Source organism: Hylobates moloch, unplaced genomic scaffold (genome assembly GCF_009828535.3).
Source record: "Hylobates moloch isolate HMO894 unplaced genomic scaffold, HMol_V3 SCAFFOLD_14, whole genome shotgun sequence".
Lineage (NCBI taxonomy): Eukaryota > Metazoa > Chordata > Mammalia > Primates > Hylobatidae > Hylobates > Hylobates moloch.
In genome coordinates, this window is record NW_026652289.1 from 20,465,628 (window position 1) to 20,491,185 (window position 25,558).

A 25,558-nucleotide genomic window follows, 5' to 3' on the forward strand; every position below is an offset into this window, starting at 1 on the left:
CATTCATTCATTCATTCATTCAAGAAACACCTGTTGAGCGCTGACTGTGCGCTGCGCTCTGTTCTGGGCGCTTGGGATACATCAGTGGACTAGAGACAAAAATTCTGCCCCGGGATGCCTTCTCCTATACATCCTGTTCTATATAAACTAAACTAGAAAATTTGTAAAGAGCTCTTACGAATTACAACGTCCTCTCCAAAGTCAAGGGGACGTGTTCCGAGGCCTCTGTTACCACAGCTAAGTGGAGAATCGGGGTGCAGACCCACTCCAGCCGAACTAAGAACCTACCCGGCACAATTGAAAGTTAAGCCACGCGCTAGAAGATGTCATATCTGACAAAATAGAAGACGCCTTCCCCATTCCCCGCCCTCGCCCCCACCCCCAAGAAGAAATCCATATATTCTTTTAGGGAAGCAAGCGCTTCACCCGGGTGGCCGGGATCGAACCCGCGGAGGGCGGAAGGCGGAGGGCAACGACGCCTGTGGAACTGTTTCCCTGCAAAGCCTATGTGGTGGGTGGCAGGCAGGCCGACCACCCTGGGGGCCCTGCACCTCTGGGTAGGTGACCGCGCCCAGGTATCGAGCACAGGTAACGCGTCCCGGCTCCGAGTCTCGGGGTCTCAGCCACTGAATCCCCAGCGAGGCCTGACGCCTTCTGGTGGAGGCGAGCAGTCTGAGTGCTGGCTCCGGAACAGAACTGTCCTGCGGAACTCCGAGTGCGCGCTCGGTTTCCGGGGGAGGAGGGCGGAGAAGGACTTGCGCGCGACGGTTCTCACCGCTGCTATGGAGGCGCTGGCCATGGGGGCCCGGGCGCTGCGGCTCTGGAGGGTCGCACCCGGTGGCGGGATCAGCTGGAGTGAGTTTCAGAGGCCGTGGGGACAGGGAGCGAGGCCTAGAAAGTGGTGTCTGTCTAGATTGGGCCTGAGGCGGGGCCGGGGAGGTCCCGCGGGGCAGAGGAAGGAGGAGGGTTTCTTAGTCCCTCAGCGGCGGTCGCCCTTGCACAGCTTGGGAGGACAAATTTATGGGAACGAGGGCCTGACTGAGGGCAGAGGCAAGGGCAGGGGTCAGAGCCAGGCCGCGGGAGGAGCTTGGGCCGCGTCTGGGAAGCAGCGCACGTTCCGTGCACGTCTGTCCATGTCTTCCCAAGGAATACTGGTACTTGCCTTGGCAGGTTCCCTGATTTGGCCTTTGGGAAATAAACTCAGCATTTCTCATTCTGGATATTGATAGTTTTGGTGTGGGACCCTTAGTTTCCTGAAATTTTCTTGTTTTTCTTCAGACCCTGTCAAACCGACCACTTTGTTCACCTTCCCAATGACTCTAGTCCAGTTTTGACTCCGTTTCCTGGTTACTTTTTGCCCCTTATTGTAAAGCACTGATTGGAAACACGACACAGGAAATTGGTGGGAAATAGCGATCTGATGTGAAAGAGCCAAATTTAAAAGTAGAGGTCAGCTCTGTTTCTTCCACTGGTGTTTGTTAATATTACAAATTGGTTTAATTTTACCTCTGAGCGCACTTTTGCAGGCAGTACGTTAGTCATTTCTTCAGTCTTCATATTTATTGTAACTTCTCCACAGGATTTATAGCAACATCGCCAGCTTCTCGGCTGTCACCGACAGAATTGACAGAAATGCGGAATGATTTCTTTAATAAAGAGAAAGCCAGGCAGTTATCATTAACTCCCCGAACTGAGAAGATAGAAGTTAAGCATGTTGGGAAAACTGACCCTGGTACTGTCTTCGTGATGAATAAAAACATTTCAACTCCCTACAGTTGTGCCATGCGTAAGTAACAGAATCAGGTTATAGTTTTGACCCTTTTACTTAAGCTGTGTGGAAGAACTGGTGCAGGAGACAGGATGTTGTAATTACTTCTGGTCATCTGCGGCCATGGCAATCCCTTTATACCAAAATCCTGTCTTGAGACCTGCATGGTGACTGCTCCCACCGCATCACAGCCCTAGCTAAAAAGAGCAAGCAAATCCCAGCTACTTGGGAGGCTGAAGCAGGAGGATAGCTTGAGGCCAGAAGTTCAAGACCAGCCTGGGCACCATAGCCACCCTGTCTCTCAAAAAATAAAAATAAAAATAAATTAGCCAGATGTGGTGGGCGCAGAAGTCCCTGGACTTCCCAGAGGTTCTTTATCTGGCACCTTATTGTCTATTCATTGTCCCTGTAGCTCTGGAGGGTACTCTGAGTATTGCAAGGTTGGCACTGTAGTGCACAGATTGTCCTGCCTGGTGCTTATTTGAATGTGGCTTTGTTTACGGTACTAGATAATTTTCTGGCAGAAAGTGGCCAGACCTGAGTGCATTGTTACTAGTGTGCTTTCTCCTTTAATTTAATTTAATTTTAGAGATGAGGGTCTGGCTCTTTTCCCAGGCTGGAGTGTAGTGGTACTATCATAGCTCACTGAAACTTCTAGCCTCAGCCTACCAAGTAGCTGGGACTACAGGCGCCCACCACCACATCTGGCTAATTTATTTTTATTTTTGAGAGATAGGGTGGCCGTGGTGCCCCGGCTGGTCTTGAACTTCCGACCTCAAGCTCTCCTCCTGCTTCAGCCTCCCAAATAGCTGGGATTTGCTTGCTCCTTTTAGCTAGGGCTGTGATGTGGTGGGAGCAGTCACCGTGCAGGTCTCAAGAAAGGATTTTGGTGTAAAGGGATTGCTGTGGCCGCAGATGATCAGCTTTTTTTTGCCGCCTTTTTCTTTCTCTCCTCTTCATTGTATAGCCTAACTTACATCTATCATCTGCTTTCCACTTGGCTCTCTCTGTGTTGTATTTTTGTTTACATTTATATGTACATGTGGTAAATGTGTGAGTGGGAATGGGCATGGGGTGAATGTGATTGGGGTAAAAGTATTTATTTATATCTTAAAGGAGACAGCCATGCCCCATGTGTGATTTGGTGTGGAAATGAAGGGAATAAGAACTTCTATATTTTATTTTTGATCAAAATGTTTTGATAGTACCTTTGATAGAACTGGTAATATTTAAATTAAAGAAGCCCCAGAACAGATACAGGCATGACTAGCTGCATTGCTTAAACTTTTGGAAAACTCAGTAATGATTCCATTTAAGTAATTAACAACTTTAGTTATCAGCTTAAACTGGCCTGGAGAGTGTACACTCACTCTTAATCTTCCTTCACTCTGGCATTTGAATTAGTACTTATAAATATTTACTCATTTGGTTTTCAAGTATTTCTGGAACCTCTGCGATATGATAGGCATTAGGACTACAGAGGAGGATAAGACAAAACTCAGGCCCTTAAGGAGCTTTATACACATCACATGTAGTGATGAAGCTTCTGAAGCATCCTCAGCATGACCCCTGCACTGAGACGTTCTTGTCATTCATGCTTGCAGTCAATCAGTAAACTGTTACTGAATACCTGCTGTATTCCAGGCCTGGTGCTAGCCTCTGGATATACTGATGAGTGAGCAAAAGTAGACATGATCCCTGACTTTACGGGATTTATATAGTGGTTGATAATTTAGACCCTGTAGTTTGACTACTTTTGTGAATAGCTGTGTAATTGCAGAACATCTAATTGGCATTAACAGTTGGCATTGCATTCTGGGATGATGAAACAGACCACAGCTGATTGGCTTATCTGGGAATTAATACTAATTATTAAAAAATGGTAACTACTGTATTTAACTTGAAGCATCTATGTCACAGAAATAAGAGATGGTTTGGGAGCAAGACCCAAAACCAATCTAGAACTGATTTTTGTAGGTGTGTATTAATATATTTCCCTTTTCTTTTGAGTTGTGTGTGTATCTATCCAAATATATCCATGATGCCGTTCTCTGAATATTCAAATGTAACTTTTTTCATTAATAATTAGCAAATTAATTTCAAACTAGATGTAGCCTGAATGAATTTTGTAAATGGTTTGGGTAATTTTGTTAATAACCAATAAGACCTTGAGTATATTGGCTATTTTTTATTTATTTATTTATTTTTGAGACAGAGTCTCGCTCTGTCACCCAGGCTGGAGTGCAGTGGCGTGATCTCGGCTCACTGCAACCTCTGCCATCTTGGTTCAAGCGATTCTCCTGTTTCAGCCTCCCAAATAACTGGGATTACAGGCACGTGCCCCCACACTTGGCTAATTTTTGTAGGGTTTTTTTTTTAATTGATTATAGACGTAATATACTTTTTTTCTCTTAAAAGGACAGTCTGCAGAATCTTGCCTTTCCATTGTTTTATTTCTAAATATAGCACTTAAACACGTAACTTTTCATTCTGGATTTTGTTAGATAATCAGTCTGTTTTAAATTTCTAGATTTAAGTGAGTGGTATTGCAGGAAGTCCATTCTGGCTCTGGTGGATGGACAGCCTTGGGACATGTATAAGCCTTTAACAAAGTCCTGTGAAATTAAATTTCTGACTTTCAAAGATCGTGATCCAGGAGAAGTGAATAAGGTATTTCTATCTCTACATTCTTTTTCTATTTTCCCAGTATCTTCACCTTTTTATTAAGACCTGTTTATGGGGTGTAACATAAAAATATGGCCAAGTTCAAATGTTGTATTGTACTCTTTAGTCAATGTTTTACCTGTTAGATTAGGCACTTTTGTAGTTCAAAAAATATCAGTGGCATCCATTTGTGGGTATTTTTGGTATGCTGTGTCTTTTATATTCATATCTTTGTTCAACTTACATTCATTAATCACTCTCTATATTGTGGGTGATTCCATTTCCACTGCTACTGCTTGAATTCAGCCTTTGACCATCTTATCTAGATAATTTCAATAACTTTTTAACTCTTTCTGCTTACCCATCCCCCCACTTTTTTTTCCGGCACTTAAAAGTTGTTCTTTTACAGGCATATAACAGCTTTATTAAGTGACTTGTCTAAGGATCATGTCACTTACACCTAAAGAACTTGCCTACCTGTTAACATTCACATAGCTTTCCAGGCCCTGTATAATCTGTTCCCAGCCTGCCTTTCCAGCTTGGCCTCCCCCTGCTTCTTTCCACTTCCTCCTTGCTCTGGCCTCATTAGAGTACTTGGTCACTGTATTAGTCCGTTTTCATGTGGCTATGAAGAACTCCCTGAGACTGGGTAATTTATAAAGAAAAGAAGTTTAATTGACTCAGGTTTTCATGGCTGGAGAGGCTTCACGAAACAATCATAGTAGAAGGGGAGGCAGGAACATCTTACATGGAGGCAAGAGAGAGTGTGGGCGGGGGGGTTGGACTGCTAAACACCTTTAAACCATTAGATCTCATGAGAACTCACTCACTATCGCGAGAACAGTCTGCGGGAAACTGCCCCATGATCCAGTCACCTCCTACCAGGTCTCTCCTTCGTTTGCGATGAGATTTGGATGGGAACACAGAGCTAAACCATATCAGTCACTAATGGTTTATGCTGTGTTATCCACCTTGCTTTTGTTGATGCTTTCGTCAAATGTGAGCATTTTCTTTTCTCTCTATTAAAATCCTATTTATTTTTTACAATTCAGTTAAAAGGCCATCTGCTTTGTGGAACCTTCTAAGTTTCTCCTTGTCAAAATTAATCCTCCTTTCTCTAAGGTCTCACACAACTTGGCTAGTCTCTAGATACGATGTTTTAATTTTGTCTTGTAACATAAACGGTTGAATGTGAAGATAGGGACCATTTCCCTGATTGGACCTAGTTCTTGATATACATACAGTAGGTGTTTAATAAATATTTGTTGAAATAGTTGAACAAGAAAATGATAGAAATGAAAGTAATAGCCAACAATGAGTATGTATGTATTATGTATCAGGCACTGTTCTAGGTGATTTACAGATATTAACTCATTTAACCTTCATACAAACTGTGAGTTCGTGCTATTCTCCCCATTTTCCCGATGAATAAACTGAGACAAAGAGAAGTTCAGCAGCTTGACCAAGGTTACTGATTTAGGAAATAGTGGAGCCCAGATTTGAACCTAGGTATTCTGACTGGAGTTCAACAGAGATTTAAAGACATTTAGGTAGGATAGAAGAAGAAGTACATGTTGCTACTTGCCTTCAAGGCCTGGGTCTGTACTTATTTTTAGTGTAATATGATTGCATAGAATTTATAATGGAGAAGTGATCCCACTTTTTTAGTCCTCAGATGTTAAGAAGAGCTTCTGAAAAGTATGCAGAGTAGTGTCAGCAGGAGGGGAACACAATGGACAGGTATGGTGCAGGTTTCTCCTTGTGACTCTGATCAGGTCATTGCTCTGATACCATCTCAGGCATGTCCATGAATCAAAATGTGCTGGTAAGATGAAAGCCCAGTTCCTGCTGCTCTGCTATAAATATGAGTACTCTGAACGATGTGTTAGGGTGTTAGGTATAGGATAAGAGTCACTAATAATTCATAAAAGTTGAGTTTTTCTCCGTATTTATAAATGGTATAAACAGTTACATAATTGATATATTTATTTTACTTTAGCACAAGTTTGTTAACAAGTTAACTTTATTGTGGGTTAAAAATAAATACTTTCAGATAATAAAACTATCTGTCAGGGTTGATAACCATTATGGTGTTTGATATCTTGCACAGAAACATTGCTAAGAACCTGAGGTTCATGCTTCATTCTTTTTTGATTTTTGCTTGGTCGAGGTAATGTCATGGCCTGATGGTAACTGTTGCTACATTGTGTGAACAGAGATATATGAGAAATATTTTCTAAGTCAGAGGTTCACTTAAAATTTAATATTGTCAAAACTTTAGTGAATCTCAGTGTGTTTATATATATTTTTTATATGTTTTTTTTTTTTTCTAGGCTTATTGGCGTTCCTGTGCTATGATGATGGGCTGTGTGATAGAGAGGGCATTCAAAGATGAATATGTGGTCAATTTGGTCAGAGCTCCAGAAGTTCCTGGTAGTGTATATATATAAATATATGTCTTTTTGTGATCCTTAAATATTTTGGTACCTATTTTTGATGACATATAGAGTTTAGTACTAATATAAATTACCATTATACATATGTTTCATTTATCATGGGTAACAAAATCTTTCTTACTATGATGAAACATGAAGTAGTCTTTGCAGGTTAATAATTAACATCATAGAATTACTGGAAAGTGTTTGTCTTGAATATGAATTTCATGGAATTCCACTATCTCAGCGTTTATTTATTTATTTGAGATGGAGTTTCGCTCTGTTGCCCAGGCTGGAGTGCAGTGGCGTGATCTTGGCTCACTGCAAGCTCCGTCTCTGGGGTTCACACCATTCTCCTGCCTCAGCCTCCCTAGTAGCTGGGTCTACAGGAGCCCGCCACCACGGCTGGCTGATTTTTCTGTATTTTTAGTAGAGATGGGGTTTCACCATGTTAGCTAGGATGGTCTCGATCTCCTGACCTCGTGATCCGCCTGCCTCGGTCTCCCAAAGTGCTGGGATTACAGGCGTGAGCCACCGTGCCCGGCCCTCAGCGTTTATTTTTTACAACTTTAAGCATATATTTCCAAATTGGATGTGTAGAGGAGGAGGAAATATGAGTATAAGTAGACTGCTGGAAAGAGCTGTGCTTAGGTGGTAATATTTCACCAGACATGACCATTACTTTGGAGAGTGACAGCACTTTGGTGAAATGAAAAGGTGTGGACTGTAATTTTGCTAAAACTAGGATTTTGGAATAGTAAATATGGTAGGATCACATGTCTAATTTTTTTTTTTTTTAAAGAAATAGATGTACCTAAAATATTTGAAAGAAGCTCAAGAAATGATTCTAAGAACAAAACACCAAAAAGAAGATATTTAGGGGATATAAAAGAAATTTAGCATTTCGTATCCATTAAGTTATTTATCTACTTACTAAATATCTTGTTCTTTTGGATTTTTTTTTTTTTTTTTTTAAGACGGAGTCTTGCTGTGTCGCCAAGGCTGGAGTGCAGTGGTGCAATCTTGGCTCACTGCAACCTGCACCTCCCAGATTCAAGCGATTCTCCTGCCTCAGACTCCCAAGTAGCTGGGATTACAGGTGCCTGCCACCAAGCCCAGCTAATTTTTGTATTTCTGGTAGAGATGGAGTTTTACTGTGTTGGCCAGGCTGGTCTCAAATTCTTGACCTCAGGTGATCCACCTGCCTCAGCTTCCCAGAATTTTTACATCTGGTAACTGTATGAAATCTGTATAGTAATAGCATTTTTGAAGAAAACTTGAATGTTTAAAAAATATTAGTGATTTGGGGTTAATCTTTTGGCTAAGGGAAATTTGACAGAGCTCTGGCAAGCAGCTGGAAGAATGGCAACCATTTTATAATTTGTAGAGTTGGGAGAGAGTGCTAAACCTTCTTTTCATGGTCTAAATATTCGGTTGTTGCAAATTAGTAACTTTCTGTTGGGGCAGGTTTGACTTTGCTTTTTATTTTGGTTGGATTTACAGTAATTTCTGGTGCCTTCTGTTATGACGTAGTTTTGGATAGCAAACTTGATGAGTGGATGCCAAGAAAAGTAAGTGTATTCTTCTGGAATATTAATTTTAGAGTGTCTGCCTTTCTTTGTTAGAATGATTCCTATGTTAGTATTGTTGAATGGTACTGCATGTTGAGTACATTTAAAAGAATCTATCTATGTATCTATCTATGTATCTATGTATCTGTCTGTCTGTCTATCTATCTATTGGTGGTGTTGCTTTTTCAGCCTATTTAAGCCAGAGGTATGTGAATGAGAGTATTTACATCAACATGGTCAGTTGTCTTGAAACTTTATGTTCTGCTTGACCTTTTCTTGATGTTCCTTCTAAGTGGTTTTAAGGTAGTGGTTTTCAAGAGGCCCAGAATCTGAAATATAAAAACTTAACTATCTTGACCCTTGTGGTAGTAGGGGGCCTGGAGCCATACCTGTTTGGATTGCTGGAGCACAATTTGAAAACCACTCCCCTAAACCATTTTAACTTGTTGCATACAGTGAGGTCCCTGTATGTACAAGGGTCACATTGAGAGCTGGGTGAATTAAAGAATCAGACTTTGACAAAGCTAACTCAAGCATCAACAAATGAAATACTAACAAACTAAACTCTTTGTGAATGGTTTGCCTTTGTAATGAGGATGATCCTTGTTGGTCTGGGACTTGGGTAGCAACAGAACCTAACAAGGACAGTCTAGCTCAGGTTCTCAGTAGGTAAGGGGTGCTGATGGTTATCAAAGATCAAGCCTGGAGATGTAGTTCTGATTGGGGAGAATAGGCAAATACCTAATTCTTAATTAAACAAAACTATATGTCCTATGTATTGGGAGTCTGGAGATCTGAAAAGGGGAAGCAGTGTAGCACATCATTTTATCATTTCCACTGTGTACATTCTTTTTATATTTAATATCTCTGAAAATATATAAGCCTTATATTAGATGGTATCTTGCAATTAGAATTTGTAGTGTTTTTTTTTTTTTTTTTTTCCCCTTAGTAATACATCTTAGATTTAGTGAAATACTGTAGTGGTTCTTAAAAGCAAGGATTTTGGAGTAAGGGCAGATCCAGCTTTAAATTTGGCCTTGGAAATTACTTTTTGTATAATCCTGCGCATATTGCATAACATTGAGAGGGAGAGAAGAGGGAATCAAGAAAGAATGACAAAAAGGGAGAGGGAAGAGAGAGAGAAGAGGATGGAAGGAGGGGAGGGAAGGGATTGGAACTGTTTCTTCATGACCTCTGGGCTCCTGTCAGTGTAGCTTCTTCCTTTTCAAGTATGTCTCCAAATTTAAGATTTTCTTTACGGGGCAAGTTAGGTAAAAACTGAGGTCAAGATTTAATTTTCATTATCTGTGAAACATAACTGCTTTTTTCTTTCTTTCTCTCTCTTTTTTTTTTTTTTTTTTTTTAAGAGATGGGGGTCTCACTATGTTGCCCAGGCTGGCCTTGAACTTCTGGGCCCAAGCAATCTTCCTGCCTCAGCCTTTCTAGTAGCTGGGACTGCAGGTGTATGCCACTGTGCTTGGCTTTTGCATTTTTCTTTTTTAAAAGATAAAACTTTACAAAAGAAATGTGCGAGCTGACTGTATGGAGTTGGGTTGAGTAGACAGCTTAAAGAAAATAGGGGAGAGTTACATTGAAGGAATAGTTGTATAAAACCATGAATGTTGATTTTTTTATATAGTAAGTTATTCTTTATAGAGAAGTCATTTCATGCAAAAAAGTCTAATAGGATTTTTATGGAAATAATTTTATTATAAAAATTACTTGTGTGATAGTGCTTGGTCTTTTCTGTATTATTAGTAATGATTTATTGTATGAAAGCTCAATTAGAATTTTTATTAAAAATCTTAAAAACATTCTTAATGTGTATTCTTCATCATTTTAATTGTGTAAAATTGACATTTTTATTAAGCAGAAACTTTTAATATTGGACATGCTATACTTTGTACAGGGTGGGTGATGATGCTACATTTCTAATGAAACTTTCTTAATTATGAAAACAATAATTTTTTCCCCATACATTTAATAAACAGTTTTATTCATACTGTAAACACATTTTTATGTCTTGCTATTTATTTATTGGCATTTTTACTTGCTGCATCATAGTCTTAATAAACATTTTAAGCTTGTATAATTTGGATGAAATTTCTTTATAGTTTTATCTTTAATAATTAGTATTAATGAAGGCTGACAACTTAATTACAGGTAAATAAGAAGTTTTATAGTTTATGGTCCAAAACTTCAGTTGTTGCAAATTAATAACTTTCTGTTCTAACAAATTTGATTTTGTCTTTTATTTTAGTTGGATTTGCAGTACTAAGCATAGAGTTTTGTCTCAACTGACTTATGGAGAAACACTTTTCAGTAAATTGTTACTAAAGGTTATTACTTTCATTTTTAAGGAGAACTTACGTTCCTTCACAAAGGATGCTCATGCTTTAATTTATAAAGATCTTCCATTTGAAACTCTGGAAGTTGAAGCAAAAGTGGCATTGGAAATATTTCAACACAACAAGTAAGTGTTGGCTTTCTTTAAATCAAGGCTAACTCTCCCAGTATTATATGTAATAAAGAAAATTCAGGTCTTAAGAATTTTTATATTTGATATACATGTGACAGTGTATTATTTTCCACTCTGAGACCTCTCTGATCTCATTTATTTCGCTGAGGAAAATGTTCCCCATCTCCCTTGATAATTTTCTCACTTTGTTTTACTTCTCTGTTCTTGGACTAGCCTTTCTCATTATATCAACATAGTGGTGTTTCCTTTTTTTCTTTCTAGTGTGAAGTGATAACGTACGTTAAGCGACTATATAATTGTGTGTATTTGGCAGTGTTTCTCTCCTACCCCTCCACACTTAAAATGACACTGATAAGATTGAAAAGGCAAGCAGTTTGGGAGGGGGCTAACAGCTGAAGTAAAATGTTTACACAGCCAGGTCTTAATCTTCTGCATGTGAATTATTCATTTGATGGATTTTCTTTAACATTTTAATTCCTGCCTGGCTTCTCAGTTCTCAGAAAACTTTCAGTTCACCTTCGACTACCAGTTATAAGAACATGAGCTAAATTTTAACATTAATCTAATAGAATATTAGAACTAACTAGAAAGAGAAACCTGTGCTGTAAAAAAAAATAACAGAGTCTGAAGCCAAAATATGCACCTACAAATTGTTAAAGGTTACAGATTAGAATTTCTTTAGGTATATAGAAGTTGAAATACAAATTCTCATAGGGATAGGTTATCATAAATATATTGGCTTAGTTATGAGTGTGTTTTAGACACATACTTTATAGCTTGGCATTTCTCAAAGCAGTCTGTCTTATAATATTCTTCTATAGGATGTTAATTGACATGTGAAACCATGTACTGTGTTAAGCTGAGTTTGAAGAACAGTGGCTTAAAAAATTTTACTCATCGCACTCAAGGGTCTCCCAAAGTGGACATTGAAAATTTCCCAAATATATTTGCCCATGGAATACTTTTTCTTGAAACATTTTTAGCATGTCCTGGAACCAGTGGACTTAGAAACCAGTTGTAATGTACTGTTTTAACTAGAGTACAGATAGTATTGTAGAACCAAACCACCATTTATAGCATTAATTTGACAAGAAAATTCTTTGAACTATCTGAACACGTCAAGTCACTCTCTGTGCCAAAAGTCTAGGCACATGCTGCCCAAAAGAAATATAATATGAGACATCTGTATAATTTGAAATTTTCTAGTAGTTACATTGAAAAAAAGTCAAAACAAAAGTTGAAGTTAATTTTAATGATTTTATTTAAATGATACATCTAAAATGTTACTCAGTGTAATCAATATTAAAATATTGATATTATTTTATATTCTTTTTCACAAAATCTTCAGAACCTGGTATGTGTTTTACACTTAAGGCACATTTTAACTAGTACTAATCACATTTAAGTGCACCATGGTACTTTACTGGACAGTGTACTTTTGACTTCCATTCAGTATACATTGAGATTTCCCATTCCTCTAACTGTCAAGGACCGGTAGCGGCTTCTGGGACTTTTGTAACTTAGTTGAGTGTGTGGTAGGAGGAAGGGGATAATTCTGGAGGAAGCTTGATAGGACAGAAGAGTTGGTTCATTGAAGGTGGGTCAGTGATTGAGTCTTTCTGCTGCAGGAGTAAGGGTGGGACCTTTTTGTGGCTTTGACTCTCGGGACAGGAGCATCTCTTGGAGGTGGGTCAGGAGGGACAAGTATTCAAGGGAATTGGCACCCTTATTAGTGCCTGGGGGACTGTAGCAGTCAGTGGGTGGTTTTGCATAAACCAGTGTTCCCTAACTTTGCTACATAATTGTGCATACACCTGTGGTGCACATACACATATTACTTGTTTAGCACCCTGAGGTAAACAGACAAAGCTCTCAATAGTAAATGGTAAAGTCATGATTTGAACCCGGGCTGTGCAGTTTCATCTGTGCCTTTAGCTATACTGACAGAATTGGGTAGATTTGAGAGACACTGGGCAGTCAAATTGACAACTTGATAATGAATTGAATAAAGGAGATATGGTAGGAGAAAGGAATCAAGGAAATCTCCCAGGTTTTTCACATGGACACCTGGGTGGTTGGTGGTATCGTACTAAGACAGGAAATTCAGGAGGAAGAACAAATTTGGGCAGGGAAAGAGGTGGTAATTTGTGCAGTTTGCAAATTTCAGGGTAAGGTGCTTGTGGAACATCCTAGAGGATGTCCAAATGGGTCTTGGATATACAGTTTGGTGGTCAGAAGAGGTAGGTAGATTAGAAGCAGAGATATAGGAGATATAACTACATAAGTTGTAGCTCAAGGGGCTGACCTAGGGAGGATGCTTAGAGTGAAAAGAGGGTGTAGGATAGAGTTCTCAAAGGGTAGAGAAAGACAAGAGTGACCAGAGATGTAAAATAACAAGCAGTAAGGAATGCCACTGATACCCATGGAAAGAGCACTTTGAGGCTGGGTGTGGTTCATCGCTATAATCCCAGCACTTTGGGAGACTGAGGCAGGAGGATTGTTTGACACCAGGAGTTTGAGACCAGCCTGAGGAACATGGCAAGACCCTATCTTTACCAAAAAAAAATTAGCCCTGCATGGTGGCTCACACCTGTAGTCCCAGCTACTTGGGTGGCTGAGGCAGGAGGGTCGTTTGAGCCCAGAAGTTTGAGGCTGCAGTGAGCTATAATTATGCCACTGCATTCCAGGGTGGGTGATAGAGTAAGACCCTGTCTCAAAAAAAAAAAAAGAAAAGAAATAAAAATGGAAAGAAAGAACACTTTGAGAAGTGGAGGTGAGCATTGGTATTAAGAAAATGAGGACCAAAAAATGTCCACTGGGTTGACACCAAGCAGGTCTGTGACTTTGTTGAGAACAGTTTGGCAGAGTCATGGGGCTGTGGCCAGATTAAAGGGAGGTTCCAAGTGTAACCTACTCTCAGAAAGTGTGGCTGAAGAGGAAGAGAAAGGGAGGTATCTTTAAACACCTTTTTACATATTTTGAGTTAAAAAAATGTTTTTTTCTTTGCTGCTTTTCAGGTACAAAATAGATTTCATAGAAGAGAAGGCATCTCAGAACTCTGAGAGAATAATCAAGCTACACAGGTAAGTAAAAGTCTAAAAACTGGCTGCTATGTTAGAGTAAGGCTTAGCTTTATTGTTATCTGAATGAAGCATATGACCAAAAAAGATATTTGTATCTTATTTTGTTCTTATTACCTTATTTTTTGTTGCTTCATTCATTGTTTTGATATGGTGGTAAATGGAAGCTTGAAATTATCTTCAGGAACACTTGTGGTTTCTATAATCCTCATTTTATTGTTTGCTATTTTTATTTAATTTTGAGTTGAAAACCACTGTTTAAGAATGTAATTTTTAGGAGTTTTGAAACTGGGCAAGATAGTCGTTGTGATGAGTTGAACATGGTAATTCATATGAATACTGACTAACTAGTAATTACTTATGATACTTGTAAGTTAAGCCAGAATGTGCTTTCTGACGCATGGATGAGAAAGGTCCACTGCTTATGATGACGTTCTCCCATGGGGAGCAAGTCCCAAGACAATGCATTCTGCAGAAATGACTTCATGACCTGGATCCATTTTCTCAACCTCCTGTTTTTATGAATTGGACTTCACTTTTTTCTCTAGAAACTGCCCTTTGTTTCTGAACACAATCTGTCCTACACACTGAATTCTCAGCTTCGTTACATGGGTTATTGTAAGGTTGTAGATGATCGGTTTTAGGCAATTGGATCAGCTTGATAGCATGATGTGTTGTGTGACTCTTAAAGACCTTAAAATTTATATCAATGCTAATTAAGAAAATGGTTCATTTGATTTAATTTTCAAAGTTTTAGCCTCTTTACTTGAGATCATTATGTCAGGGGTCATTAGAAACTGAATTGAACCATATATAATGTTCTTGATTAGGGATATTAGCAAAGAGAAGGAAGAGATTTCTTTTTCAAGCTCTTACAAATTATTTGATGTTGCAGTTTTGTTTATTTATTTTTAAATCAATCAGAATAGGTGACTTCATTGATGTGAGTGAGGGCCCTCTTATTCCAAGAACAAGTATTTGTTTCCAGTATGAAGTGTCAGCAGTTCACAATCTTCAACCCACCCAGCCAAGTCTCATACGAAGATTCCAGGGTGTGTCTTTACCTGTTCACTTAAGAGTAAGTAAAGCTTAAAGTTCCAGGTCTTCCAATTTGGGTATAGATATAATTCCGGACTTGATTTTATACCAGTTTGAAGAATATAAACTTTTAATTTTTCTTAAGTTATATGACACTAATATTTTATAAACTCAGGTTTATGATTAAAAACAAAGTTGCCCAGGCTGTAAATATACAATTACAAAAGAAACAGTAGTTGAAAAAATTAAATCAAATTGATATAGCATTTAAAAATTTCAAATTAGCATAGGTGAGGGTACATTGACAGAGGGGGTATTAGAGTGCGTATTGGTAAGACTTTCTGGAATGCCTTTTAAGCTTAAATTTGGCATGCTCTTCCCTCTAATTTTAATGATCCGTTCATGACCCGAAGCCTGACATTTTCCACATTGCTCCTACCCCTTGCTAATCTTTTTATTTAAATTTTTTATTTTGAGATAATTACGGTTATAAGACAGCGAGAGATCCCATGTACCTTTACTTGGTTTCCTCAATGGTAGCATCTTGGAGTACTAAAATACAGTATCACCACCAGGGTATGGACAGCGATACAATGAAGATACAGAACAATTCCTTCACTACGGGGATCCCTCATGTTGGCCTTTTATAGACACACGCATTTACAGCCACTTCCCTCTGTTGCCCCGTTACCCTGCCTGCTTACCCCTGCCAACTACTTATCTGTTTTCCTTTTCTATAATTTTGTCACTTCAAGAATATTATATGAATGAGATCAAACAGTATGTAATTTTTTTGGGATTGGCACTGTTCACTCAGTATAATTCTCCGGAGATTCATCCGAGTACATTGAGTGTATCAGTAGTTCATTCATTCTTATTGCTAAGTAGTATTACTTGGTCTGGATGTATCACGGTTTGTTTAACCATTCATCCATCAAAGGCCATCTGAGTTGTTTTCAGTTTTTGGCTATTACAAATAAAGCTGCTGTGACATTGCGTGCAGGTTTTTGTGAATATTTCTCTGGGATAAATACCCAGGAGTGCAATTGCTGGGTCATATGATAAGTGTATGTTTAATTTTTTAAGAAACAACCAAAGTGTTCCAGAGTGACTGTACCATTTTACATTCTCACTGGCAATGTGTGAGTGATCAGTTTTTCCACATCCTCACTAGCATTTGATGCTGTCACTACTTTTTTTTTTTCTTTTAGTCATTCTGATATGTTTGTAGTGATTTCTCATTGTAGTTTTAATTTGAATTTCTCTGTTGACCAATGGTATTGATCATCTTTTCATGTACTTATTTGCCATCTATGTATCTTCATTGGTGCAATGTCTGTTTATGTCTTTTGCTAGTGTTCTAATTAGATTGTTTTACTTTTTAACAGTTGAGTTTTGAGAGTTCTTTATATGTTGTAGATACTAGTTTTTTGTTAGATATGTAGTTTTCAGATTTCTCTCTTTTTCTGTCTGTACCTTGTGTTTGTATATGTGGCTTGTTTTCTCATTCTCTGAGCAGCCTTTTGCAGAGAAGAAGTCTTTAATTTTGATGAAACTAGTTTGTCAAAATTTGATAAAATTTTTGTTTTTATAGATTATGTTTTTGGGGTTAATCCTAAGAACTCTTTGACCAGCCCTAGATCCCAAAGATTTTCTCCTTTTTTTTCCTTCCTAAAAGTTTTAGAGTTTTACATTTGTTTAAATCTGTGGTCCATTTTGAGTTAATTTTTCTATGAGTGTGAGATTTAGGTTTAGGTTTTTTTTTTTTTTATGGTCTATAGATGTCAGATTGCTCCAACACCATTCGTTGAAAAGGCCACTCTTCCTCCACTGAGTTACTTTTGCATCTTTGTTAAAAATTAGCTGAGCATATTTATGTAGGTCTATTTTTGGGTCCTCTATTCTGTTCCACTGATCACATATGTTTAGCTCTCTACCGGTACCACACAGTCTTGATTACTGTAGCTCTAAATACGCTGTGAAATCAGGTAGAGTAATTCCTCCCTTGTTACTATTTTTTAATCAAAATTGTTTTAACTCTTCTAGTTTCTTTGAATTTCCATTTAATGTTAGGATAATATTTTCAATGTCAACAGAGTCTTCCTGAGATTCTAATAAGAAGTCCATTAGACCTATATAGCAGTTTGGGGAGAATTGACATCTTTAATATGTCGAGGTTTCCAGTCTATGAACTTACTGGATCTTCTTATTTATGTTTTCTTGCATCTCTCTCTTTTTGTAAAATTTAGCACACCTCTCCTGTACATTTGACTTTGACTTTTCTCCACATACCTGCTTCCTTTCCTAGCCTTCCCAATTTCAGAAAATGAGATCATCCTTTAACTCAAGTTTTTCCAACTCACAGCCCATAGGCTGCATGCGGTCCAGGACGGCTTTGAATGAGACACAAATTTGTAAACTTTCTTAAAACATTATGAGGTTTTTTTGCGATTTTTTTTTGTTTTTGTTTTTGTTTTTGTTTTTAGCTCATTAGCTGTCATTAGTGTTAGTATATTTTATGTGTGGTCCAAGACAATTCTTCCAGTGTGGCCCAGGGAAGCCAAAAGATTGGATACCCCTGGTTTCCTTAGTTGTTTAAGGTAATCCTTGATTCTCTTTTCCCCTCGTAGCCATGCCCCAGCCCATCCATCCGCAAGTCCTTTCAACTTTTAACTCTGAAACATATTCTGAATCTATGCACCTTATAGCATCTCATCTGCTACTACTTCCCTTATCCAAGTTCCTCTTTGTTTTCACTCACCTTCCTTGCTTTCACTCTTGCCCTCTACAGTGCATTTTCCACTTAGTAGCCAAAGTGATCTTTTTAATACACAATCTGTTATGTACTTCCTCGGCCCCAAACTTTCCAATGGCTTCCCTTGAACAAATCCCAACTCTCTACCCTGTCTCACAAAGCCCTGCATTATCTGGTCCCTGCCTGCTTCTCTGACTTTATCTAACACCACTCCTTTCCTCACTCACTATATTCCAGCCACAGCTTAAGGTCTCTGCACCAGCAGTTTATTCCGCCTGAGTCAGGCATGGTTTTCCCTTTAAACATACCAGTCAGCTCTTTCCCTAGAAGGGTTCGTATGTCGATATTTATTAATTTTACCTTTTATTATAGATTTTATGAGCTCATTCAGTGTGAAATAGTCACTGGCCTGCCCATATGTCTTGTTACCACTTTCAGTTGACCTAATAAAATTGATGTGGTCATGATACACTTTGCACAGTTTTCTTTAATGCATTCTGATAATCCTCTGCTACAGGAGGTTGTTATGGACTAAGGAAATTGAGTTTAAGTTTTACTATTGTCTTGGGAGGCTGAGGCAGGAGAATTGCTTGAACCTGGGAGGCGGAGGTTGCAGTGAGCCGAGATCATACCACTGCACTCCAGCCCGGGCGACAGAGTGAAACTCCATTTCAAAAAAAAAAAAAATTTGCTATTGTCTTTGTTGGTTTTACTTACTCTTTAGGGTAACTTGATGAATCCTCTGGTTCTGCCATTTCAGTGTGAAGATGTCACAGTTGGTTTTTAATGACTGTCTTCTTGTGGTTGCTTATGATTTGAAGAATAACTTCTAGAATGTTGAAACTGGCTATTTAAGGATTGAACCACAGTCTATGGGAAAGTAGGGCAGATTTTTGCTTCCTATTAGAAGAAATGGTTTCTATGATGGAAATGATTAAGACGGGCAAAAGTGAAAGAAGGGCACATTCAATCCTTAAGCGTTTTTTTCTTAAATGCTCACTGCAACCTCTGCCTCCCGGGTTCAAGTGATTGAAGAAAGCAAAAAACAAAGCAGCTATCCCCATGTAGCACCTTTTTTCGCTACTATGATCCACTTTTATAACCATTTATCTGTATTAGTACTGCCTAGCTTTTTATTTATTTTGTTCTAAAAGCTATATAAAGACTCTGTCCCTTTTACTTTGACATTACTGCTTTATTTAGTTCATCGCAAATCTTTTCTTTTCAAGGCACATTTTACAATATGGGATAAGCTATTGGAAAGATCTCGGAAAATGGTAAGTGTTTTTGACAGCTAATGAGTACTCTTCTATAAAGAAATTCATCAAAATTAACCAATAACAACCAAAGGCGGGAAAAATGAAAGAAACAAAGAGAAAGGAAAAAAGTAAGTTGTCTCAACAGTCAAAGCAGTGTTGTGATTGTTCACTAGTGTGTTGGTAAGGGTAAAGTTGTAACTTGGCAGCTCTCTTTTGATTTTATTTGTTAATATCATGAAAATGATATTGTAGAACTTGAAGAGAAATAAGAATATTACTATGTAATAGTAATAGTTCTTAATAGTTGTAATGGTATCAGTTAGGTCTTAGGATTTTTTTTTGTAAACTTAATGAATATTTAAAGGATTAAGATTTGTCAGGTGTATTTTAAAGCCGCCTTTAGCCATTAACAGTAAATGTGCAAATGTCCTAATGTCCTGAAAAACCAGATTTGAATGTTTGTGTTTTTGTAGTTTATTCTTTGTCATTAGCATTTAGACTTAATGAGTAGGAATGATAGTATTTCTTTTTTTTTTTTTTTTTTTTTTTTTTTTTGATCTCGGCTTACTGCAACCTCTGCCTCCCAGGTTCAAGCGATTCTCATGCCTCAGCCTCCCAAGTAGCTGGGACTACAGGTGCCCACCACTACGTCCAACTAATTTTTTTGTATTTTTAGTATAGACAGGGATTTACCGTGTTAGCCAGGATGGTCTCGATCTCCTGACCTCGTGATCCACCCCCCTCGGCCTCCCAAAGTGCTGGGATTACAGGCGTGAGCCACCGCGCCTGGCCCAAGTGATTGTATTTCTTGATCACAACTATTCCTGTTACCTGTTTCATAGGCTAAGTGTGCCTCTTTTACTTAGGTTATCTGATAGCTGTCCTGTGTAATCTGGCCTCATTAGGCCTTCCTCCTTATCCTAATTTCCCACAATGCCACAAACACTGGTTAAGCTGCAAGCACATTAAGCATCACACATTAAACTTATTTTCACGTTTGCTTATTTCTTCATGATAGTTTTTCTTTCTAGACGCCATTTCCCATTCTCTTTCTATTTACCACGCAGTCATTCTTCACTACCTCTCCTGAGTCGTACCTCCTCCATGGAACAGTCTCAGAGTAATCTCTAACAAATAATTACTCATTCATATAAGTTTGTGCTTGATTGTGTATGTCCACATACTGTTTTTTGATTGTTTTCTTTGCCAGTACATTTATCTGCTGTCTGTTAAGCCTTTCAGGATTTGTTATATTTGTGTAAGCCCAAATTTTGAACACAACATTAGCACATGAAGGGGTTACCCAAGAAATATTTATTGACAATTTTTCATAATGATATATAAACCTAGTCTTTATTAATGACTATATAGATAGGAATTATTGTTTAGGGACTTCACCATAATGTTCTTGAGTAAGGGTTATATAATTTTTTTTCTCATGAGAAGAAATTACCTTTGAATGGATGGAGTAATTTTCTCTTTTTAGTTGGTCACAGTGATCATTTTAGATTAAGAAACTAAAGAAAAAATGTTCAGCATGTTTACTTGGAGTTAAGTAAAATTAAAAAAAATTTAAAAAGCTAAAGAATATTAAAGAAATAGTTTGGGAAACTAAAGAAGCAATAGTAACTGAACACTTTAAAGGAATGAAAAATGTAGAAAAATGGCAGAGACAGTGTCTTACCTAGAATATCTAGTGATGTTAGTCAATACATATTTTTTCAAACATTTATTGTGGTTTAGTTGCTTTTTCCTACTGTCCATTTTGCTTTTCTGAAGGGATTAGATTAAACGTGGTTCATTGATGCAACACAGACTTACTGATTGTTTATTGTGTGCCAGGTACTGTTACGGTCTGGAGGTACAAAAAAATGAACAAAATATACTTGCTGCCTCAGGGAAGTAATGTTGGTTGGATAATTAGGCTTATAAGCAGACAGTTCAGGTGTACATGTGGGGCTCCGGCATAAAGAAGAGGACTCAGACCAAGCTGGGGAGTTGCTTAAGGAAGGCTTCCAGGAATTGGAGTCTCTTAAGCTGATTTTAAAGGGTAAATAAAAGTGGACCATGCAGATAATCTGTTGGAGAATGGGTTGGAGGTTATCTCAGAGGAAGTCACTTGCCTACATAGAGAACATGATGAATGTAAGATGAATTTGAAAGTACAGATCACATGTAGGGTAGGTAAAGAGGCAGTCCAAAAACAGAATATGAGGGGCTTGTGTTCTGTGTTGTGGAACTTGCATACCTGACTTTCCTCCTCCACCCCACTGAGATGCTAGAGAGTAACTGGAGAAAATTTTGAGTAGGGAAGTGACCTGTTGATCAGCTATTCTTGTTTAAAAGCTCATTCTAGGGGTAGCATGGGATATAGCTGTGACTTAAGCCAAGAGTTCTGTTAGGGGGATAGAAGAGGAGAGGTCCTAAAGTTCAGCCACGATAGGGAGAATGACTGTGAGAGTTAACTTAGGCTGAATTAGTAGGACTGTTGATGGAATATGCAGGTAGGAAGAAGAGTGAATTCTTGAATGCTGTCCTTAGGTAGCTAGGTGGAGCCCTTTACCAAGATAGATGATGCAGGCAGGACAGGTTTTGGGGTGTTGAATTCAGATTTAGCTGTGTCTGTTTGATGAGTCTGAGTGACATAGAGTAGAAATAGGGACATAGAGATATCTATTTAGACTAAATCTGTAATATGCTCTATTCTAAATGGAATTATATTCCAAAAGAAAATAAACTGATTTAAAATAGCTTGTTACAGCACTTCAGGTGTTTTTTCTTACACTAATGATTTTGTTTTATGGCTGAAAAGTAAAATGGCCAACTTGAGAAGCCTAGGTGTAATATGCCTTAGATTATATTTTTGAATGGAATTATTATTCTTTACCTGATAATTTGTATTGGTTACTTGGCCTTTAAATCTTTCTTCTTACCTAACTTTCTGTAATAATTACGATTGAAAGGGAAAGATAAAGGGTCATTATAAGAGGGCTGTGGAATGATTTAAAATGGTGGGTGAAGGGTAAAACTGAAAGTGTTTATTAGGAAAGTAAAGCTATTCATGTTTTTGCAGGTAACTGAAGATCAAAGTAAACCAACAGAGGAATGTACATCTACCTAATAACTTTCTAAAATTTAAATATGTATAATAAAATAAATGTTTTAAATAGAATGTTTGTGTGTGCTTATACAGATTAACCCTTTCTCCCCAAGATTGATAGTGATCTTTACTTTTTCTTTTCTCTAAAGTATGAAACAGTTCATGTTGCTCAAATAAAAACTGTACAAAAATAGGTCACTCCCTTCCTGCTCCATGGATGCAATACTTTAGCATGTTTTCTCTTTTTTTTTCCTACAGATCTAGGCAGATACATAAAAATATAAAGGTAATTTCTAAAAAACATAAATAGGATCATACTATACTTGCTTGTGTTTTTTGCCAAACAGTGGCATAGTAAACATCCTTGTGCAAAAATGGCAAATGTTTGTAGATAAATAATATTAACTGGGTATTTATCATGTGCTGGGCCTTGTGCTAAGCTCATCACATGTGGAACCTTTTGTATAATCCTCACGGTGACATGTTGAGAAGATGTTTCTATTTTTTAAATGAGGAAACAGTATAGAGCTTGAAAGTGGTAAAGCGGGAATTTGAATGGAGGCAGTTTCACTCACATGCTCTTATGTTCTACTCTACGTTGCCTCACGTATAAATAATTTTGTAGAAATAGATTTCTGGCAGTGGAATTATTGACAGGTGCTACCAGATGCTGGCTTCCCAAAGGTTTTGCCAAATGTTACTCCCAATAACAGTGTCTAAGAGTGCCTGTTTCCCCACACCTTGAGTAAGCCTTGGTTATCAGTCTTACAAAAATATTTTGCCAAAAACTTTCTTCTTCTTTGTCAGCAAGTTTTCTGCGTCTTGTGCACAGGCTTCCTCTGAAGGCCGTATTATTTTTTTTTTTTTTTCTGGGTGAGGTCAACTTTTTCTTAGAGTCCATATCTTCCTGTTTCTTGATTAACTTTCTCATTTTGCTAGCATTTGTCTCTAAGCTCCTTTATAGGAAAAAATGTCTAAGAGGTGAGCCATTGCATGTCTAAAGTGGGTTATGCACTTATATTTGATGAACTATTTAGCTAGATACAGAATTCTAGATTGAAAAGTAGTTTTCTCTTAGAACTTTGAAAGCAGCTTAGTTATTTTCTGGCATCTGATTTTGCTAATAAAAGGTCTGATGCCAGTCTGATTCTTGTTCCTTTTTATATAACCTGTTCTCTTCATTCCTTTCTCTCAACACTCTGGACACTTAGGATCTTATTATTCTTGGTGTTGTAAAATTCGACAATCCTGTACCTGTATCTAGGTCTTCAGTCAGTTATTCTGCTTGGTACGTAGGCGATCCTTTCAATTTTTGACATCTCTCTTTTTTTTTTGAGACGGAGTTTTGCTCTGTCTCCCAGGCTGGAGTGCAGTGGCGCGATCTCGGCTCACTGCAAGCTCCGCCTCCCGGGTTCACGCCATTCTCCTGCCTCAGCCTCCCGAGTAGCTGGGATTACAGGCGCCCGCCACTGCGCCCGGCTAATTTTTTGTATTTTTAGTAGAGACGGGGTTTCACCGTGTTAGCCAGGATGATCTCGATCTCCTGACCTCATGATCCACCCGCCTCGGCCTCCCAAAGTGCTGGGATTACAGGCGTGAGCCACCGCGTCCGGCCTCTCTTTTATGTTTTTTTACTTTATTTGTTCTTTCTTTTCTCTGGAGGTTCTTTGTTTCTCTAATACCTTTCAGCAGTATTTGCATCTTCTGTATTGGTCCTCTGTATTTTTTTCCCTTTCTCGATTATTTTTCCTGCATTTATATTTTACTCACATTATGTCAAGCATATTTTAATGTCTGAAAGCTCTCTTTTGCTTCTGTTTCATAGAATACTTTCCATGTTTTCTGGATGTGATGTATTTTCATGAAGCTCTCTGAAGATATCAATATAATTGTTACTCATTTGTTCATTCACTTTCTAGTCCCTGAATCATCTCTTTTCTCTGGTGACAGATTTTTTTCTTAGTCTTTCATTTACATGTTTCAGGCTTTTTTCAAATGTCTTATGTTTGTTGGCTGTCAGTTTGTAGTTGAAGATGTGGATGTAGGGAGGCTGAGTGGCAGCTCTGTGGTTTGAGCAAGGTTTGCCTTCTCGTAAGCATCACCAAGGTTGAGTAGGTAAATCTGGCTGGTAGGATGAGGGTTTTTAAAATGCTAGAATGAAGAGGTCTTGTCTTGGCTACCGATTTCTAAATTGACTATCCTAGTTTTACCCAGACTGTTCTTTCACTTACTTTATAAAAGATCCCTTCGATATTTTGCATGGGGCACTTCCTGGATTTAGGCCCTTCTGTATTTGAAGATGGGGTAGTGTTCAACCCGTTTGTATACAGACCTTTAATTAATTCCTTTCTTTTTAATTAGTTTGGATTTAACTAATCCCTCTACTGTCTTCTATCATCTATGAACTTCTGCCGCCTCTGAGCTAAGGCCCAGCTGGGCCGGTTGGCTGCCTCTGATGCAACTTCCTCCACATGTTTTCTAGGTGGTGACATTCTCTAGTGTTTTGTTAGTCGCTTAGCTTTTTGTCTTTTAGAATTTGGTTGACATCTCTTGTTTATTGATTTTTTTTCCGTTCCCTTTGTTGTTTGTGAATTTATATACTTCAACATTTTTCTTTTAAAAAATTGTGAAATATTTGAGCACACAAAAGTAGAGAGAATATTTTCACCAACTCTTGTTTGAGTGGACATTTTTCATGCTTTTTGGGCAGCTAGCACTGTTTGAACCCTACCCTGTGGATCTTACCTTACCCAGGAGAATAATGAAATTTAATCTCCTACCCTTCCTTGCAACTACGGCTCAGACAGGTAGCATGGGCTCACCAATTAGACATACCTGTGTGAAATCTGGAAGCAAGTACTTTGCAGACAAGAGTAGTATGAGATACATTTTGTTGAGCGGAGCAGTGACATGGTTTTCAAGGCAGCAGTGGCAGAGGTCCCATGTAATGGTGCAAGGTGTGGAGGCTTTGCTTAGCAGTTTTTCCCCTGCAGCTGCTCCAAGGTATAAAAATGGGCATTTTTTGGGGCTCCGTAGTCCTGACCTCCATGCCTGAGACTTGTGAGCCATTTTATTCTGTTTGTTTAAACTAGCTAGTGTAGATCCTGTTGTTTGTAACCAAGAGTGATGACATACAGCCACTATTTAATTGTAACCACTGTCAACCTTTTTCCTTATTTACTTCAGATCCTTTTGTGTTTAAAGGAAAAGCTGCACATCCATTGAAGGTCTTGTTATGTCATTTCCTTCCTCTCAAGAAGAACCACTATCCTGTTTGTACCTGTCCTTACTCTTCATGATTTTATATTTTTTACTACAATCCATAGTATTCTCTGTGTTTTAAAACTAAACATAATTGGTTTCATAATATATATCTTTTGCAATTTGCTTTTACTGCTTATCTTTTTTT

The 25,558-nt window shown here is 38.2% G+C and overlaps 1 protein-coding gene across 15 annotated transcripts in view; it reads left to right on the forward strand.

The window, feature by feature from the left end:
* The first annotated feature begins 750 nt into the window (after nt 1–750).
* The window catches only part of MRPL39 (mitochondrial ribosomal protein L39), a 227,299-nt gene continuing 202,491 nt past the window's right edge, over nt 751–25,558 (forward strand). For 12 of the 15 annotated variants that reach the window (XR_009209756.1, XR_009209758.1, XR_009209757.1 and 9 more), the window contains exons 1-9: nt 751–855; nt 1,580–1,786; nt 4,299–4,438; nt 6,766–6,865; nt 8,371–8,438; nt 10,799–10,911; nt 13,935–14,000; nt 14,922–15,075; nt 19,020–19,067. Coding sequence is in view for 11 of the 15 variants with exons in the window: in XM_058427707.1 (XP_058283690.1) it covers nt 783–855; nt 1,580–1,786; nt 4,299–4,438; nt 6,766–6,865; nt 8,371–8,438; nt 10,799–10,911; nt 13,935–14,000; nt 14,922–15,075; nt 19,020–19,067 (969 nt within the window). In the remaining 4 variants the exon portion in view is untranslated. The other 3 variants (XM_032175387.2, XM_032175388.2, XM_058427711.1) reach the window with 3 other exon arrangements.